We start from the raw sequence: 20,089 nt of genomic DNA on the forward strand, positions 1-20,089 counted from the left end.
TAATGCACACAGCACCACAGAAGAAAGACCAAGTCATCTGCAAATGCTGTTTATTGCTTTTCCTTATGAGCTTTGTGAATTTACTCAAAAAAAAAAAAGTGATTCCAAGTTTACAGAGAGTTTGTTTGTGCTGAGAAGTCAAGAGGTGAGGAGGCCCTGTGCTGCCTGTCACCGGCAGAGCTGTGCACTGCTTACCAGCTGCCCCTTGACACTGCTGTGACATACATCAGTCAGATCACTGGAATGGCACAGAGGTTTGGTTTTTGTTTTTTGGTTGGGGTACTTTTTTGCCTTCCTGCTATAAAACTGAAAATTTCAGTTCATTTCTGAAAAATAAATTGGTCAATAAATTCATTTTGTTCTGCTTCTACTTTACACAAAGCTTCATATTCAACCCGATACCTGAAAAACAAAATTGTTAGAAGCCCTGAAAAGAATGAAATAAAAACACAATTCTTTGAGAGTATAGAGCTTATAGAGTAGACAGCTGAAACCATGAATTGAGAAGGCAGGGCCGGTGTGTCAAATAAGCAAAGCCCTTTAGGGCCACCCGAGGAGAAACCTATCCCTAGGAAGGCATGGGAAGTGGCCTCAGTCCTTGTTAAAAGAATCAGTGCTCACACTACAGGAAGCCATTTGGAATGAACTAAGTTCCCATTTTCTTCTATCAAATTTTAAAGTCTTTAGGACACCCAGTGAGATACCTGGGAAATGGCGAGGAAAGCCGAGGTGGCGGAGAAGGAAAGGAGACTGCAGCGAACACGGCTGCTTACCTTTCTAGCTGCATCTTCTTCTCCGCTATCAGTGCCTGCAGCTGCTGCTGCTGGGCTTCTCTCTGCTTCGCTATGGATTTCAGCAAATTCCGAGCACCAATGGCCTAAGAAACATTACCAAAGAAGGCGTGGTTTTAAACTCACCTAAGTCCTCCAAGAGAGAAAGGACACGGTTTAATGGTTAGTCATGACTAAACCTACTGATCCCAAACAAAGTACCTGGTGGGAAATGGCATGAGCAGTCAGCCTGCGAGTGTATGCAGTGGCCTATTGGGAGGCATCATTTAGTCTTGGGCCTTTTACCAAGTCATCTTTCATGTCTTCATTTTTAAAAGGAGAGTAAAAACCCACCAGCAGTACCATGAAGACCAAAGGGAGCAATGACAAGCGTGTACTGGTGGGGCTGAAAAGATGGCCCAGTGGTTAGAGCACTTGTTGTTCTTGGGGAGGAGCTAGGTTCAGTTCTACAAGCCCTTTAATGGCAGCTTACAGCTCCCTAACTGTTCCAGGGGATCGAATGCCCTCTTCTGCCCTCCAAAGACATGGGCAACGGGCACACAAGGTGGTACACATACATACATGCAGGCTAAAGAGTCACACATATAAATCTAAAAAGCTGGGGACTTTGATAGATGATAGATGGCTCAGTCATTAAAGCACTCTATTTCCAGACGACCTGGGTTCAAGTCCCAACACTCACATGGCAGCTCACAACCTAACATTTCTAGTTCTAGTTCCAGAGGATTTAACCTCTAGATGCTGATGCACACATTATGTGCACAGACAAACCATCATCCACACTGAAATAAAGTCTTTAAAGCATACTGGCATATAAGCTCGCCACATCAACTTGGCAATCGTCTTATGAAATGCCTGTTTGAAAAGCTGAACCCATCCATGTAACAAGCAGGGTTCCGGCCAGGACCAACGCTAGCCTTACCTTCATCTTCTCGTTCTCGGCTTCTTTGGCAAGCTGATCCACAAGCTCAATCAGACCACCCACAATTTTCTGAAACTGGCCGATTTCTTTGAGGAGAGGAACAAACATCCTTGTTAGCATCACTTGGAAGTGGGTTCGGGTTAGGGCCAACTGCCCCCTCTAAACTGTGTTGTGGCAGTTGGATGCAGTCTGATGCTCGCTAACCTAAGCCTCCCGGCACTTGGTCTATGGCAGGTGAGCTACCAGGACTAGACTTTGAACATAGATGAGTGTGGACCCAGCCCTACCTGTCTCAAAAAGGACTCTCAAAACACAAGTAGACTCTAGACTGGCCAGACTCAACTCTGGGTTTCAGTAAACGGTGGTGTGAGAATTCCAGCCTGTAACCACGTCACTTAGGCGCCCATTTCCCATTGGCTTTTCCAATGTTCCTGGTATACTAGAACCCTGTTTTATTTTTTATTTATTTTAATTTTTTTTGGTGTTTTTTTTTGTTTTGGTTTTTGGAATTTTTTGTTTGTTTTGTTCTTTATTTTTCGAGACAGGGTTTCTCTCTATAGCCCTGGCTGTCCTGGAACTCACTCTGTAGACCAGGCTGGCCTCGAACTCAGAAATCCGCCTGCCTCTGCCTCCCAAGTGCTGGGATTACAGGCGTGCGCCACCACCGCTGTGCTTTCGTTTGTTTGTTTTATTTTTTATTTTGGATTTTTTTTTTTCAAGACAGGGTTTCTCTGTATAGCCCTGGCTGTCTGGGAACTCACTCTGTAGACCAGGCTGGCCTCGAACTCAGAAATCCGCCTGCCTCTGCCTCTGCCTCCCAGAGTGCTGGGATTACAGGCGGGCACTACCACCATCCGGCCCTGTTTTATTTTATGAAAATAAGCCCAGAGAAGGCCACAGCATGCAGCAACTGGGAACAGACACTAAGCAACCTGTCATGAAACCATGGCCCAGAAATGTCTTACTTCAGCTGAGTGTATGACACAGCCTGGACCCCAGCATAAGGGTGGCTATGTGAGAAGAGTCACGAGTTTGAGGCCAGCATATACATAATGAGGCATTGTCTTGAAAAAAATGAAAGGAAATTCCCTTGCTCTAGCTAAATCTGAAGATTCCCACTGGTACTGGGTTGCCTTAGCTGCTAGGAAAGGGGGCTTCTTGGAGATCAGTAGCCCAGAGGTCAGCACTGTACTAAGCTGCTCCTAGAGACCTCAGTCACCACCTCTAACTCCAAACAACACATCCTGACACCAAGAAGTAACATCACAGTATATAATTTCATTTCCCATGTCCAAGTTGTAATTCTTTATCATGAATTTTACGATGCTAAAAGAAAAAAACATCACAGCACATCTAAAAACACCTCCACCCTCCCCGAGTCCAAACCATTGCTTGGCACTAAATGTGGGACTCCATGGCAGTCTAAGAGGGCAAGCAGAGAAGGTTGGGTACACGTGGGAGTCCAGAGACCAGGCTCAAACCAGGGAGCAAGCAGCTTCATTCCAGCAGACCCAAGAGCATTAGTCAAGGTCAGATAATGGAACTGCTCAGAGCAGAAGGGCACCGACCGAGTCTCCAACGATACTCACTGTCCACAAAGTCCTTGCACTCCTCCTTGAGCTCTATGGTCTGCTGGGTGACCTCTGGGTCCAACACCCGAAGCTTGTTCAGCTCATCAAAGTGCAGCCCGGCCTCGCCCAAGATGTCCTTGGCCATAGCTGCAGAGAAACCAGCCCCAACCTGAATTTCATCCCAGACACCAAGGTGATCCAGACTCCACCCAGCCCACGCCAATCCCCAGATGCCAACATCAAGCCCTCCTCATACTCCGCATCCCCTCTGCCTCCAGCTCTCAGCCTCACCTGTTTCCCTTCCAGGCTCCCTAGAGAAGGTCTGCTTTGAAGGGGTGATAGTGGCAATCAGGAGGTATGTCATAGGAGCAAGGGTCAGGAAAGAGTACAGTCCAGTTGCTTGGCATAGGCATCGTTCATTCAACATACATTTCTTGAGTGCCTACTACATGCCGACACTGCTAGATGCTGGGCGTAAAGACGAATGCAACATGGTGCCCGCCCTGGAGGAGCACAGTTTAGCTGGAGGAAAACAGACACATGAACCTGCAGGACTATATTGCATTAAGTGATTTTACAGAAATATCACTAAGCAAGAAGAGACAACTGTAGTTCACTTGGGTGCATCTGGCCTAAGCTGCTGGTCATAGCGTCATAAATCCCTGCTTAAGTTCCCAAAAAGGCTTTTCAAACCCATGCCCTGAAATGTCAGAAAAAAGCACAACAACAACAACAACAAAAACTGGATGAGGGGCTGGAGAGATGGCTGAGTGGGTAAGAGCACTGACTGTTCTTCCAAAAGGTCAAGAGTTCAAATCCTAGCACCCACATGGTGGCTCGAAACCATCCGAAAAGAGAAAAGACATCTGATGCTTTCTTCTGGTGTCTGAAGACAGTTACAGTGTACTCACATATAATAAATAAGTAAATCTTAAAAAAAAAAAAACTGGATGAAATTAAAAATTAGAATTAAAAAAGCTAGCGATGGTCAGGCACAACTCTAACCCTAGCAACTCACTGTGTCAGAGGAAGACTGACACGTTTAAGACCAACCTGGGCTGCATACTGAGTTCCAGGCTATCCTGTGCTACACAAGACCTTGTCTCTCTCTCTCTCTCTCTCTCTCTCTCTCTCTCTCTCTCTCTCTCACACACACACACACACACACAGAGGCCTTCTTGTGTTGTTCTAATTGGACAGAGTATTTAAGAGCTCCCAGGGACTAAGTGGACCAGGTACCATGGAAGAGTTCATATGATATGAGTGCAAATGCTTGTTTGACCTTCCACCACCTTCTGAGTTAACATGCATGTATTAGACAGTAAGCAAATAAACACAAACTGTCATCAGAGTATGAGGAACAGCACTCAGTGCTGTCAGGATTCTACAGGAGACCATAACTCAAGTGGGCAGAGAAGTCAACAAAAGCTTTCAGAAAAAACAATCTGAGACCTAAACATGTCCAAACAATCTTCTAAGAGAAGGGAGAGGGACATTCTGGGCACAGGGAAAAGCATATGGGACACAAAGGGTCCTGGAATCAAAACAATAAGAGGGAGCCGTGTAGCTAGGTTGGCAGCTGGCTAGAGCTGGATGGTTAAATGCCCCAGGGATAAACTTGGGTATTTTTTTTTAACGGTAATAGCTAGCAGTGGATTTCGGCAGGGCCTATCGATCAGATTGGGAAAGACCACTGCCTCGGTCAAACGGAGGGACCAGGGAAGAGCAGAACAGAAGCGTACCTTCCAGATTTCTCATTGTGAGCCTAGCATCTCTAAGCAGGCTGCCTGCAGGTTAGTGGCACTCGGGTAATGTTTGCGGAATGAATGAATTCATGTGGAAACAGTAGGCTGTAACAGAAGAAAAGACTTGAAGCTGAACAGGAGGAGTTCAGAAATCAGATGATGGCTAAATTGACAGAATTTAGTAATGCTTAATGCAGCACTTTGGAGAAAAGTGGAGAAAAGAGCCAAACACGATTGCCATCAATCTGGATTGGATCGAGTGTATGGCTGGAAAAGGACAGTTTAAAGAGATGGGTAAGAAAGTAGATGCAGGGAAATGGTATACAGAGAACTATCAGATCCTCCCAGTCCACCCCTAACCCCCCACCACAAATATGTTCCAGAGACCTGGGATTGAGTTTCCTAAGCATGAGGGCTGAGCCTGGCTCTATGCTCCCTGGTTCTCCCAGGCCCGCAGGCACTACAAATAGTTGTAGCTGTGGGGTTTTGGAGAAGGCGTAGACACAGAAAGAACTGGGCAAATGGCGTGGCTGTCTTTACTAACTTATACTCCTGCAATGTCCGAATCTAGATTGCCTGGTGGCATCTAGGGAGCCACGCTCTCGGGCAGAGCCGAGTGTAAACCGGCTCCCTAAAAATTCCGAGGTGGGGAAACCGCCACTTTCGACCCGGGCCTTCCAATCTTCAGCGCCGGGTCGCGTCGGCCTCCTTCCGTCCCAAGTCCTCCAAGTCTCCGACTTTAAATCACGACCTACCTGGCAAGCCGTCTCGGCGGCGCTCTGCGGCCCTGACAACTGTCGGTAGAAGATTCTCTCCAGGAACTGCAACCAGCTGCTGCCACGGATACAAGACCTATAAGCCACACGTCACCCCCGAGACCAGAAGTACTAGCATCCGCCCACTCCGCGGTGCTTGCTGGGAAATAGATGCAACACGAGGTAACGGCCCACTAGGCCCAAAAGCCTTTGCGCGGGGGGCGGGGACTACAACACAGGAAGTAGATAGTTCCTAAACCCGGAAGTAGAAAGAAGTCAAATTTCAGGTTTTCGACCCCACCGCTAGCTCGCGCGCTGTGCATGCTGGGTCTTGTAGTCTGTTTCCCGATCTGCAGGACTAGGCTCTAGAGCTCCTGAGTCGGCCGGCGCAGGATGTGAGCTCACAGCCGAGATTGCAGCTAGCCAGCCGCAGGCCAGAGGCTGCACGGAGTCCGCTTGCCACCGTGGAAGGTGAGAGCCAGACGTGCGGGTGCAGAGGGGAAGGACAGGCTCTGGGCAAAAGGCATGGGACGGAGCGCGGGGATGAAATTAAGGTCTTCTCTTTTGGGGATGGGAGGTACCACGGATCTCAGTTCCTCAGAAAAGGAGGGGTGTGGCGGGAGAGCAGCCTACACTGCCAGAGACATGGGATGTTTCTCCATTTCCACAGGAGATCCTTTGGGTGAAACATAAGCGCTCCTTCCACGATTTCTAACCTTTGTAGCCAAAACCAGCATTCCCACCTTCTCGCCGTACCTCGTGTCCTTCCTTTAGGACCCCAAGTCTTTGAACTACCGCGATCGTTTGCCCTTTGTTCTGCTTGGCTTCTAGGTTCCCCTAGAGACACGTGTATGTTCCCAGCCCCAGAATTACCCCTCTACCACAGGCGAAGTCCAGAGGAAAGAGCACAGAAACTATCAGTGGAAACTTCATCCTCTCAGAAATTTTTTCCTAGGGCGTCACCTGCTATTGGACTCTTGGAACTCATTGGTCTGGGCGGAATGTGGTCTGACGTCATCTAGGACTCAAAGTGGCTGCTTTGTAGGAAAAGAATAGATTAGCTCCGATTTGATTTCCTCAGTTGGCAAGCCTAGTCACTTGAGTTTTTTTGATTTGGTAGAACGTGTTTATGTGCTTCCTTGCTTTTAGGGAAATGGGGATTGGACACAAAGTATGTGAGGAACTTGCTAAAACTTGTTGAGGGGTTGATTTTTCCCCCTTTGCGCTAAGGCAGTCAGCCGCTCACCATTCTAGCATTCTAGTACTAATGTCAGTCTTCCGGAGCTCGTTTCATCCACGATCCAACACTGAAGCAAGTAAAAAGGATATGCTACTTAATATAGCACCAATATAGCATTCCCCTGACAACGCCCCACCCCTGACCATTCCAGGGACATACCGAAATCTCTCAGGGTCAGTTTTAGTTAAACAAGCTGATTTATATTGAATACTTAAAAGAGTGCTACTCTTGTTTGAGCACCAGTGGTCTAGGTTTTACCTGTAAGACATGAGGAATAGCAGGAAACGACTGAGTGTTCCAGTATTTAAAGAGTTGGTTCCATCTTGGTTGTTGTCATTGTTTCTGTCTCCAGCATTGCTTCTGTGGTCTAAGCGTTTGCCATCGTTTGCCTGGGCCACATCTTCCTCCGATCTTCCCATTTCCTCTCATGTACCTTCGAGTCCCACAAAGCATCCAGTTGTCCTTGGAAACTATAAATCAGACCACATCACACTCCCCTGCTAGAAGCCTTCCCAGTTCCCAAAGTCTGTTGCAATTCCCATAAATGCAGCTCTTTCCTGTCGTGTAGTACTCGCTTTCTCTGGCTTTCCATTAGACCATTTTCCCCCTTCCTCTTGTATACCAGCCACCATGTCAGTACTGTCCACAAGACCTGTTCCATTTTAGCAATTTATGTGTGTGGTGATTTTGCCTGTGTGTGTGCCTGGAGCCCACAGTGACCTGAAGAGGGCATCAGAACTCCTACAACTGGAGTTATAGATGGTCGTGAGCCACCATATGAGTGCTAGAAATTGAACCTAGGTCCTGGAAGAACAGCTAGTACTCCTAACTGATGAGCCATCTCTCCAGCCCCATAATACTTGTTTCACTTTTTAACATTTTTGTTTGTACATGTGTGTGCCATGTGCATGCATGCAGTAGCACCCAAAAGAGGGTGTCAGATCCCCTGAAACAGGATACAGGGTATTGTAAGACTATTGATTTGGGTGCTGGGAACCGTATCTGGGTTTACTGCAAGAGGAATACACACATGTGTTTGTTTGTTGTTTTTTTTTAATCAGTTTTGTTTTATTTTTTAAGATTTTATTTATATGAATACACTGTCACTGTCTTCAGATACCAGAAGAGCGCATCAGATCCCATTACATATGGTTGTGAGCCACCATGTGGTTGCTGGGAATTGAACTCAGGACCTCTGAAAGAGCAAGCAGCCAGTGTTCTTAACCACAGAGCCATCTCCAGCCCTACACATGTTTTTTAATCTACCGAGCCATCTCTTCAGCCTCTAAAACTTGTTTAGACAGGAGCTTTGCTTCTTGCTGTCTAGACTATACTTTTCAGACCTTAGCTGAAATGTCATCTTCAATTGGTCTCAAGCCTCAGCTTGATAATTCTCATGCCACTCCTGTATTCTCAGTGACTTCGATCACCTCTATAACTGTCTGCCTCTTAGTTTCCTCATTTATAGTGTGGCTTCTAGTCTGCTTTTGTTTGAGGTAGGGTCTCTCTATGTAGCTTGGAACCTCCACTGCTGGGATTAAAGGCATGGCCACCATGCCCAACTAGTCTGTCTTCTTCCACTGGTACGTGGGGTCCCTGAGGGCAGCACTCTTCTGTACAGTAGGAGCATAATAAATGCTAACTTTATTTATTTTTTAATTATCATTGAGCTGAGGTTATAGTGAGCTCACCTAGCAAGCATGAGATCTTGGATTTGATCCTCAGCACCACATAAAGTAGGCGCATGTGTCAAGTCCCAGCACTCAGGAGATGGAAGCAGGAAGATCGGAAACTCAGTCAGTGTTCTCCTCATATAAGTTGGATATATAAGTTGGATCATATAAGCCTAGGCTACGAGAGACCCTGTCTCCAAACAGAACAAGTCTTAAGAACATTATGGTATTCTTTGAACTCCTTGAAGCAAGAACAGTGTATTGACGTGGTTCCTACTGCTTAATATAACAGGTTCCAAATAGTTTTATTGTTAAGTAAATTAAATGAGGTAAAATATATACCCAGTGCCTATAAAATTCAATGCCACAAAATTAAGCATAAATTGAACTTAGCTATGATACCTTTTCTTTGGGGAATGGATTTTAGTGAGTTTTTTTTTTTTAATTAATTAATTAATTAATCTACTTAATTTTGGTTTTTTAAGACAGGGTGTCTCTGTGGAGCCTGGCTGTCCTGGACTTGCTTTGTAGACCAAGAAGGCTTCAAATTCACAGATACCTGCCTCTGGCTCCCAAGTTCTGGGATTAAAGGTGTGTGTTTTGTTTTTTGTTTTTTGTTTTTTGAATCTTGTGTGTATGGCTGTTTTCCCCACATGTTATCTGTATGCCACATGTGCAGTTCCCATAAAAGACATAATACCTCATCAGATCCCCTGTTTTCCTATGTAACTGGTGTTACAGATGGTTTTGAGCTGCTGTATGGGTCTGGAAATTGAAACCAGGTCCTGTGGAAGAATAGCTGGTGCTCAGAACAGCTGAGGCACCTCTTCAGTATGTGACTTTTTATTACTACTATATTCTTTTTTTGTGTTTTAAAGTCAGAGATCCTGCTATCTGGACCAGGTTGGCTTCTGACTCATTTGGTCTTCTAGGCAGGGCTTAGACCTGAAGTCTCCTGGAGGGCTTGCTGGTATTATAGAGGTACACCACCTAATGATAGTTGGGATTGGTTGATTGGTTGGTTCTTCAGGCAGAGTCACTTGTGTCCCAGGTTGGGCCCAGAGTCTTGGTAGCTGAGGAACTCCTGGTCTTCCTGCCTCCACCAGCCTATGCTTGGGTTATAGGCATGGGCCATCACGTTTAGTTTATATGCTGCTGGGAATCAGATCCGCAACCTCATGCATGCTAGACGAGCATTCTGCCAATTAACATACGACTTTCTTCTTTTTCATTTTAACCTTGTGATGGGGCCTCTGTAGTCCAGACCGCCTCGGCCTTCCAAGTGCTGGATCATACATGTGAGCCGCCATCCTTGGCCTGTTAGTGGTAGTTTGGATTACAGCCAGGAGCAGTGGCATTGCCATTTAACCTCAGCACTCAGGAGGCAGAGGCAGGTGGATTGCTGTGAGTTTGAGATCAGCCTAGTCTATATATGAAGGTCTAGAACAGCCAGTGCAACATCATAGACATACATCTCAAAATCATCATCATCCAATTATCCCTCCATGGCTGTGTGGCATTGACTCTAGGTTTCTTATAAATACCAAAATCTGAGACTGCTCAAGTCCTTTACATTAAGTACTGTCATATTTACATATCATCCATGCATACCGTCCAAATTCCTTCTGTCATCTCTGGCTTAATTTTTTTTTTTTTTTTTATTATCAAGACAGGGTTTCTCTGTGTAGCCCTGGCTGTCCTGGAACTCACTCTGTAGACCCGGCTGGCCTTTAACTCAGAAATCTACCTGCCTCTGCCTCCCGAGTTAAAGGATTAAAGGCATGCACCACCATGCCAGGCTTTCTATTTTTTTTAAAAGACTTTATTTATTATTATAAATAAGTACGCTGTAGCTGTTTTCAGACACACGGGAAGAGGGTGTCAGATCTCATCTGGTTGTGAGCCACCATGTGGTTGCTGGGATTTGAACTCAGGACCTTTGGAAGAGCAGTCAGTGCTCTTAATCGCTGAGCCATCTCTCCAGCTCCTATTACTGAATTTTTTGAGACAGGGTCTCATTATGTAACTGGCTGGCCTGGAGCTCACAGAGGTCTGCCTGCCTCTGCCTCCCTGGTGCTGGGTCTAAAGGTGTGAGCCACCACTCCCTGGTAGGACTCAATGTTTTTTTACATTCAGACTTCTTTCAATCTATAATCTACAGGTTTAAAATTTAGAATATAAATAGCAACAACAAAAACAGAATAAGATCTTGTGTGGGCATTGGTAATTCACACCTTTAATTTCAGTACTCAGGAGGCAGAGGCGGCCAGACCTTTGTGAGTTTGAGGCCAGCCTGGTCCACAGAGTGAGTTCCAGGACAGCCAGGGCTATACAGAGAACCTGTGTCTTGAAAATCCAAAAAAAGAAAAAGAACTGAAAGCAAAGCAAGAGGAAGACCCAACTTTTCCGTTAGCCGTTTCTCAGGTCTCTGAACTTTAGTGTTTCCCTTGATTTTTGAGCTTACTCATTTTTAGCGTCATTGTGTCTGTTCTCCCCATTCTTGGTGGGACAGAAAAAAAAGGGCTCTTGGGGAAAAGCAGCAAAATAGCCATCGCTGTTCTGCCTTGAAAAATGGTGACAATTACAGGAACCTGGGGCAGGGCTGGTACTGAGAAAGGGGAAGGTCAGGAAACCCTGTGGGAGCTCAGGCAGCTCTAGCCAAGCTCCCTGGCTGGCCACCTCTCCAGCCGGCCCTTCCCAGGCTCTCCTAGAACCACAGTCGTTTTCCTTCCTGGATCCTGGCTACCTTTGACTAATGGTAACCTGGATCCTGGAGGGACTACTCCTGAGACAGGAAGTGCATCCTGTCCCCCTAGTTCCTGGGAAACTCCTAGGCTGGCTAGATTCCCAGTTGGTTAGTCTGGAATCCTGGGAATCTTGGGAAAACATTTTCTGTAACCATTCTGGTAGATCCCGGGGAGATCTGTTCAGCTGACCCTTAGCTAGTTCTAAGGGTTTTCCTTGCAGCCGGAAGTGGAGCTGATCCCAGAGGAGCTGGTGAGGTGGCCAGGGAGACTGTTCCCAGAGCTGGCTCCCACTACTGTGAGGACAGCGTGGGGAGCATTCTTGCTGTTGCCCACTGTCCTAGTTTGCATTGGTGTGATAAAACACTGTGACCAAAAGCAGTGTAGGGAGGAAAGAGTTTATTTGCTTAACCTTCCCAGGTCATAGTTCTTTGTTGACGGAAATGGAGTAAAGGATCATAGTGACCGGAGCCTGGGGGTAGGAGCAGAAGCAAGGCTGCTTCCTGGTTTGCCAGAATGCCTGCTTATGCCACCCACGACCACCTTCCCCAGGCGGTGCCCCACCCCCACTCCTCTTTAATTATTTTTAATCAAGGAAATGCTCCCAGAGACTTACTTCCAGACCAGTATGATAGAGTCATTTTGTCAATCAAGGTCTCCTTCCAGGTGACGTTAGCTTGTGTCAAGTTGACCGGAATCTAAACAGTACACGGAGGAAGGGCTTATCTGGGAAGTAAACTGTATCAGAGTTCCTGCTGCTGTCCCTCCTCCCTGTGATCTCTACCCTGCTAACTTCAGTGCTCTCTCTGCCTCTTGCTTACAGGCACTGAGAGTATGAGGCCCTGGCCTCTGCGGGCCACTCACTTCTGACCACTTCCACCACGGCAGAGCCTTCTAAGCCTTCCTCCTGCCGTGTGGTGATCTACCTGCAGCGGGAGATGTCAGGGGACACCTGTCTGTGCCCAGCCTCAGGGGCCAAGCCCAAGATCAGTGGCTTCAAGGGAGGTGGGCTGGGCGACAAGTACGTGCAGCTCAATGTGGGAGGCTCCCTGTACTACACCACAGTGCGGGCCCTCACCCGGCACGACACCATGCTCAAGGCCATGTTCAGTGGGCGGATGGAGGTGCTGACCGACAAAGAAGGTGAGGCATTGCATCCGGGCATGCTGGGTAAGGGAGAGGAAGGGAGCATCTTGAGATGGCTCCAGGCTGGGCTTGAGCCCAATAGATCTAGAATCTTTTCCTCCTTAATTCATACACGTTTAACAGAGCTTCAGATGTCCTTCAGATGCTATATGTTCATTATCATACTCAGGCTGGGTGTGGTTACGTCTGCAGCCCTAGCACTTGGAGGTGGGGACGGGAGGATCAGAAATTTGAGGCCAGCCTCCACTATATAATGAACCTGATGCCAGCTTGGGCTATATGAGACCTTGTCTTAAAAAAAAAAGAAAAAAAAAATCAAATAGAATCTCAAAAAAAAAAAAAAATGGCACGGGCTTGTAATCCCAGCACTGAGGAGGTTGAGACACGACACGTCAATCTCAGATCTGAAGCTAAATTTGGAACAACTGTCTCAGAGCTGACCTATGTATTTATATCCAACTAGGATAAGATTGTCATAAACACAGTAGAACCTGGGCAGAGGGCAAAAGGTAAGGAGAGACTGGTTGTTTCTGTATCACCAGGGTGGCCCTAGTGGTCCCAGCATTAGACATCTAGTCCTCCACAGAGAAGAACTGAAGATAGCAGTTCCCAAACTCAGGATAGGGACAAGCAGCACTGTCCTGAGACCTAGAGTCTCTGAGCCACCCTGGCCTGGCCTCTGGACTCCTCATGTAGCTCCTTCCCTTGCCTCCTGCTGCCTGCCTGCCTGCCTCTCTCAGGTGGCCTTTGCCAGGGCTGGACACAGCTGGAGGCAAACAGTAATCCTGTGGGACCCCTCTAAATCCCTAGGCTGGATCCTCATAGACCGATGTGGAAAGCACTTTGGCACCATCTTGAATTACCTCCGAGATGACACCATCACCCTCCCTCAAAGCCGGCAAGAAATCCAGGAATTGATGGCTGAAGCAAAATATTACCTCATTCAAGGGCTGGTGGCCATGTGCCAGACTGCCCTGCAGGTATGCAAAGTGTCCCCTCGTGGTGTGATGAGGTCGGGATTTGTCCCTCTGGGAACATGAGGCTTGACCCCTGGGAAGCTGTGTTGGAAATGAGGTTGCTGAGTCCAGACCCAGTCAGAACGATGGGGAGCTGCCCAGGCCCAGCAGACTGCCCCTAGGATTCATGCTCGGCCTTATGGGCAGGCTGGGCCTCTAGTTCATGTGCCTGGATAGCAGCTTCGGATTTCTGGCAGCAGGGATCTGCTTCCTGGCTGGCAATATCTAGTACCAAGAACGTCATGAACTGTCTGGCACCTCCTTACCCAGGCAGGGGGTGACTGGCAGAGGCCTGGGGATGTCCCTGGCTAAAGTTGGCTAGCACAGACTCCTCAAGGCAGCTCTCTGCTCTGTCACCCAGGACAAGAAAGACTCCTACCAGCCTGTGTGCAACATCCCTATCATCACGTCCCTGAGGGAGGAGGACAGGCTCATTGAAGCCTCCACTAAGGTACCGGGCACCCTGAGGGTCTGCGCCGGGGACGCCGGGCTCCTGGCGTAAGCCCTCACTCTTTTGTTCCCTCGCAGCCTGTGGTGAAGCTGCTGTACAACAGGAGCAATAACAAGTACTCCTACACCAGGTACGTGGGGCTTTGCGGCCCGGGAAGGGGAAGGGACGGGGGTGGGGGGGTGGGGGGAGGCAGCAGCAGGGGCGGTTAAAGGGCTGAGCACCCGAAGAGGCGCTGTGCAGCCGGCCTGAGGGATCGCACAGGTTCCCAACATACCAACCGTCCTGGGTCTCGGCTTTGAAACCACCTTTGCTAAGAGCAAAGAAGGGAGCTCAGGGTAGACACATTTGGGATTTGTTACGTAGCCTGGTTGGCATATAGATGTTAAAACACAAAACATGCCTGTGTCATATCAAGAGCATGCCAGCAGTTAGATATTGCCAGCCATTATCTGAGTTAAGAAGAATTCTAGGAAGCTATGAGCTGAGTCCTCCTGGCGCCGTGCTTCTCCGTGTGCCTCTATAACAGGCCGTGGTTAGGTAGTCCCAGGTTTCTCCTAGACTCTCCTGGCCCCCCAGTGGACAATGCATCACCCCCTGGCAAAGAAGGAACACTGCCGAAGTAGCAGTGAGGGACCCTTTCTTCCAGGCTGAAGGAGGGTCACTTCTTTCCCTCAGAGCTCTCTGCTGTAGCTGAGGGCCAGCTCCACCGATTTCCCTCACAGGCCCCAGTCTTACAGGTTGCCCTCCACCCCCGTGTCCCTCTGCCTTATCTTCATGCTAACAAGATAGGACCAGGGAACGGAGAGTCTAGCACTTCCCAGCAGGCCCCTCGTGTTGGAACCTCACCCAGGCCTGCTGGGCTTCTGTTTTTCAGCAACTCTGATGATCACCTGCTGAAAAACATTGAACTGTTTGACAAGCTGTCCCTGCGCTTCAATGGTCGCGTGCTCTTCATCAAGGATGTCATTGGTGATGAGATCTGCTGCTGGTCTTTCTATGGCCAGGGTCGTAAGCTGGCAGAGGTGTGCTGCACCTCCATTGTGTATGCCACAGAGAAGAAGCAGACGAAGGTATGTATGGACTTTCCCCTGCCAGGAGACAGATCACACAGACTCCAAGATGGAGCACTGGCACTGCCCCAATATACCGTGCCACAGCAACAGAAGAGTCACATGTACTTTCCAAAATATGGTATGATGGCACCAGGTAGGACAGAATCTGGAAAGAGGTTGGAGGATGGTCAGAAACTGTCAGCAGCTGCTGAGGAAGAGCCCACTGAGCAGCAAGGAACTTTCTGGTGCTGTGGGAGGGCCAGGTCTTTGAACTCAGGTTGCAGTTCTGGTCCCAGTTTTTTCTCTCAGATGTCTGACTTTGGGCGGCCATTTAAACCGCATTGGTCTGTTTCCCTCCTTGCAGACCTGGGAATGAGAGTCTGAGTAGCCAATATGTAGCAAGGCACAACTCAGAAGCAACAGTGTGGTGTACTTCCCACTCAAACATTGCTCTTGCCGCCAGGTGAGCATAGCGGTCCTGGTCAGCTGGCGTCCCGAGCTGATGGAGTGAATCACAGTGCCTGATGAGCCTTTTATGAAATTATTGTAATTTTTTTATATTTTTATTTCATTTAATTCTTTATTTTCGAACTATTTTTGAAACAGGGTCTCTGAAGCTCAGGCTGGAACTTGCTACATAGGCTAGGTTGGCTACAAATACATGGCATTCCTCCTGCCTCAGCCCGCTAGTACTAGGTTTGTAGGCATAGTCCACTATAGTCAATTGTGGGAATTACTTGATGGGGACAGTGTGCATGGACCCAGCTCCTCCCTTTCTGCAGATATCAGCAGGTGTCCTCCCTAGAGTGTGCACTTGGAGACTTGCAGCAGGGGTTTACTGTGGGGAATGCCACGCAGGTTATCTAGAAAGTGATGGGAAATAAAGGGTACAAGTACTGAGACCCGAGAAGCTTAGCCCCAGACTGCTCCACACTCTCCGGAGGGAGCCCCTTATCTCAGGTAGCAAGCTTTGGCAGTGGGTGTAGGGGCAGGAGAGGGGCTGTGGCTGTGGAGTCAGCATCCAGCTCCTGAGCAGCAGCAGAGGTGGCAGGGCCCACTCCCTAAGCCCTCACTCCCCAAACAGGAGGCAGGCCCAGCTGGAGCCATTCTAGGTCAGCAGAGCAGTGCAGCCCTTGGAGCTGCTCCTTTATTCTTTTCTTCATGTAGCAGGGTGCGCTGCCATGGCCTGTGTGTGAGAAGCAGGGCAGCTTCGAGCGTTCTTTCATTTGGGTTCCACCATTTGTGTCCTGGGACCAAACTCAAGCTGTCAGGATTGGTGGCAAGCACCTTTACCCGTTGAGCTAGCCTCTGCTCCTCCACCCCGTGGTTGAGACAGGATTTCACTAGGTGGGCTGGCTTCAAACTCTCCATCCTCCTGACCTCAGCCTCCCAGGTAGCAGGGATTATAGATGGGCATCACCCAGCCTGGCTAAGCAGCTGCTTTCTATTTCTATTTGGTTGTTTACTGTGTTGGGCTAGTCACTGAGCCAAAGAATGTATGTCTTTTTGCTATGTTGATAACTCTTAAGAGGTGTTTGCTCAGGGTGGTGTACCTGGAATCTTTCATTTTTTATTTTTTTTTTTTTTTGTTGTTGTTGTTTTGGATTTTTTTTTTTTCCGAAACAGGGTTTCTCTGTATAGCCCTGGCTGTCCTGGAACTCACTCTGTAGACCAGGCTGGCCTCAAACTCAGAAATCTGCCTGCCTCTGCCTCCCAAGTGCTGGGATTACAGGTGTGCGCTACCACCGCCCAGCGGTGTACCTGTAATCTTAGAAGGCTAAGAAGTGCTTAGAAGGCTAAGGTAGAATTCTGATTCTGGGGCAGCTTGAACTATAAGGAGACCCTGTCTCAAAAGACCAAAACCAAAGAAAGTGTCATATTTTACACATAGAGAAACTGCAGCCCAGAAAGCTCAGACTCCATCTGGCACCCAGCCCATGGAGTTGTTTGTACCTGGACATACCCATGCATTCTAGCCATGAGTTGTGGGATGCTCCAGGGTAGCTGGAGGGGGTGATCTATACTCTCGTGTCCCCTCATGCTTCCCTTGCTAGCCGGACAGCCACCTGACTCCTACATTAGATGTTTCCTCACTAAATGAAACCTCACTCTGTCTTTTCTGTTCATTCCAGGTGGAATTCCCAGAGGCCAGAATCTATGAGGAAACACTCAATGTCCTTCTCTATGAGACCCCTCGAGTCCCAGACAATTCCTTGCTGGAGGCCACAAGCCGGAGCCGCAGCCAGGCTTCCCCCAGTGAAGATGAGGACACCTTTGAACTACGGGACCGAGTCCGTCGCATTCACGTCAAGCGCTATAGCACTTATGACGACCGGCAGCTCGGACATCAGTCTGCTCATCGTGACTAATAAGACCCTTAGGAAATCAGGGCACAAGAAGTCCTGACGGCCACCCTATAGAGCTCCTGCTAGCTGGGAGCCTGCTAAAATTTTAAACAGCCCTGTTTGGGAGGTGAGGGAGCTGGGAGAGGAAAGGCCACTGGCTTGCCTGGCCCCCTCCCCCAGCACCTCCAGATGCCACCCCACTTCCTGCCAACAGGGAGCTACTTCTGCTTAGGGTGAGTGCACTGACTTCCCACCTCCTGCCAGGAAGACTCCCTGGGCTCTTGGCTGAGTGCCATTCTGAAGAGCTTCTTTAGTTCCTCAGCTGAGGCCAACAGGAACAGCTCTGTTCTAGGGGAAAGGAGGCTTCTGGTGCTGTGAGAACCCATTTTGAACAGAAAAGGCAGCCTTTTTTTCCTAAGGTGTTTAAACATTGATATAACTTGGATTTTTGTTTGTTTTTAAATCTAGATGTTAGCATGGTGGCTGTGCCTATAATCCCATCCATGGAGAGGCCGAGGTGGGATAACAAGTTCTAGGCTAGCCTGGACAACATAGCAAGACCCTCAATATAAAATTTTAAAAGGAGGGCTAGTGGCATAGCTCAGTGTTAGAATACTTCTACCTAGCAAGATTAAGGTGCCAGGTTCAATCCACATGCCATGCTCACTAAGTGTCTACGAAGTGACAGGTTTCTAGTCTGAGGGAAAGGCTAGACTAAGCATTCCCCTGCAGAATTCCAGGACCCCACCTAATAGACGCACACACGCACGCGTGCACATGTACACACACAAACACACACACTCATTCCACCCTTTACAAAATCCTAGGACCCATCTTTAAAGCACTTTGTATGTCTATTATTCAGGAGAATCTATTCTGCCTTGACCCAAAGCTTTTTCTGACACTGATCCTCTCTTACAAAATCTGAAGGAAAGGCTGAGACAGGAGGATCACAAGTTTGAGACCAGCCTGTGCTATGTAGTTAAAGTTCCAGGCCAGCTACATAGACTTTGTCTCCAAAAAAAAAAAAAAAAGGTAACTAGACTGACCAGCTTTGGCTTGTCAGCCTGACTAGCCCAAGAATGCCAAGAGGGAAAGGATATTTAAGTTGAAAATGGTTTTAATAGCATCCTGTGGGGAAAGATAGCTCACCCCTACATTGTAGGGTCACATCACAGAATTCTTTGGTTTGAGCCTCATTCTTGGGTATGCTCAGCTCTAAGACATGCTGTCCCCACAAACCATAAAGCTAAAAGCTGTGATGCAGGCCAGAAAGAAGCGGCAGCATAAGGCTATGGAGCTCTCAGCTGAAGCCAGCCAACTCCTGGAGCCCCATGCTGCCAGCAGTGTCCACAGATGGGGTGCAGCCCCTGACACCATGTCTCAGCTTATGTTCTGGCTCTGGGTAGTGGTTCTCCCCAGTGATGAATCTCCACTATGTAGTAACTAGGACAACCTAAGCCTTTGGAAGACTTAAGTCACTGACCATGGAGGTACTAAGATCTAGACCTGGTGTACCCTTCTTTGTTGGGATTGGCTCTCTTAACTGGATTTTTTCCAGAGGAATGTTGTCACTGGAGGGGGCTGTTTGTAAGGAAGTGTGTGGCCATCAGCAGTGCTCAAGAAGGGACACAGAATGTCAGGTGCATCTCTTGACCACTCTTATGATTGCCACATGGGCATACATAACTCACCTCTTAGAAACTACAGGCAGATGCCAAGCCCAGGGTTGGGCTCTCACAAGGATCTGACCTGACACGACAGAGCAGGGGAAATGGGAAATGTGACTTAGTAATCAGGCATGTTGTGTTAATCACAATCTTGAATGTATAAATAGCTCTAAGATGCTTGGGCCAGGCACCTTAGTGATGAGCAGCTACTAGTTCTTCCAGACCTCACTGGAACTGAGATGACAATCCAGCATTTTTGGCCAAATATAGGCTTTGACTCTGAATCTTTCCCACAGACTTTGGAATGTTACAGTGTGAAGCCACCAATCTGTTTTCTCAGCTGTCCCCAAGAAGCCCTTTAATATTCAGATTCCCAGCTCCCTGCTGTGTTTCCAGTTTGCCTCTTTACCTCCACACTCCCTTTAGCCTCTATGTGGTGCTTTGACATCCATATGCTCTGCTGTTCAGTGCTGTCTAGTCGTTGGGCTGAGAAAACACAGCAGCAGGAGTCCCAGGTTGGGCATTCATCTTTGAAAATTCCTCCTCGGTTTAAGGAAAACACTAATACTGAAGCGATGTGGACTTGTGGCTTAGGGGGGGTCTGTGAGATTTCCCAGGCTGTCCTAAAGGCTGTCAGTATGGGTTTTGTGATCACAGGCAGCCCAAGGGATGTAAGAACAGAACATGATGAGGGTCAGACTGGATGCTGCTAACAAACACCAGCCGTGTGCTCTGTTGAGCCTGGGACGTGGGACTGGTTGGCCTTAAGGGTAACACAGGTTCTGGCACGAAAGAATACTACACACCTGCAATCTTGGTTGCTTACCCTAAGTGACAGAAGTAAACACTAACTTCTAATAAAACTGTATTCCACTGCAGTGGTGCTGAGCCATGTTTGCAGTGAGCAGAGCCTGGCGGTTCTGTTCCCTCAGTGGCCTGTGTGCTAGGCAGGTCAAGACTCCTTCCCC

At 48.1% G+C, this 20,089-nt stretch overlaps 2 protein-coding genes across 4 annotated transcripts; one reads left to right on the forward strand and one right to left on the reverse strand.

The window, feature by feature from the left end:
• Nucleotides 1-33: 33 nt before the first annotated feature.
• Nucleotides 34-5,929, reverse strand: Ift20 (intraflagellar transport 20). 2 transcript variants are annotated; one of them, XM_052195392.1, is made up of 6 exons: nucleotides 5,785-5,929; nucleotides 3,576-3,806; nucleotides 3,303-3,431; nucleotides 1,714-1,799; nucleotides 774-877; nucleotides 34-402 (listed from the first exon to the last, which is right to left on the reverse strand). In XM_052195392.1, the coding sequence occupies exons 2-6, from the start codon at nucleotides 3,709-3,711 to the stop codon at nucleotides 321-323; spliced, it is 537 nt and encodes a 178-aa protein (XP_052051352.1). In that variant the 5' UTR covers nucleotides 3,712-3,806; nucleotides 5,785-5,929; the 3' UTR covers nucleotides 34-320. The 2 variants fall into 2 exon arrangements, with proteins under 2 accessions (XP_052051352.1, XP_052051353.1); XM_052195393.1 differs by lacking the exon at nucleotides 3,576-3,806.
• Nucleotides 5,930-6,103: 174 nt separating this feature from the next.
• On the forward strand, nucleotides 6,104-19,999 carry Tnfaip1 (TNF alpha induced protein 1). 2 transcript variants are annotated; one of them, XM_052194643.1, is made up of 8 exons: nucleotides 6,104-6,255; nucleotides 9,183-9,288; nucleotides 12,265-12,584; nucleotides 13,398-13,567; nucleotides 13,965-14,054; nucleotides 14,132-14,184; nucleotides 14,929-15,124; nucleotides 17,239-19,999. In XM_052194643.1, the coding sequence occupies exons 3-8, from the start codon at nucleotides 12,380-12,382 to the stop codon at nucleotides 17,473-17,475; spliced, it is 951 nt and encodes a 316-aa protein (XP_052050603.1). In that variant the 5' UTR covers nucleotides 6,104-6,255; nucleotides 9,183-9,288; nucleotides 12,265-12,379; the 3' UTR covers nucleotides 17,476-19,999. The 2 variants fall into 2 exon arrangements, with proteins under 2 accessions (XP_052050603.1, XP_052050604.1); XM_052194644.1 differs by having other exon boundaries at nucleotides 9,187-9,288.
• The last annotated feature ends 90 nt before the right edge of the window (nucleotides 20,000-20,089 follow it).

This window comes from Apodemus sylvaticus, chromosome 10 (genome assembly GCF_947179515.1).
Source record: "Apodemus sylvaticus chromosome 10, mApoSyl1.1, whole genome shotgun sequence".
Lineage (NCBI taxonomy): Eukaryota > Metazoa > Chordata > Mammalia > Rodentia > Muridae > Apodemus > Apodemus sylvaticus.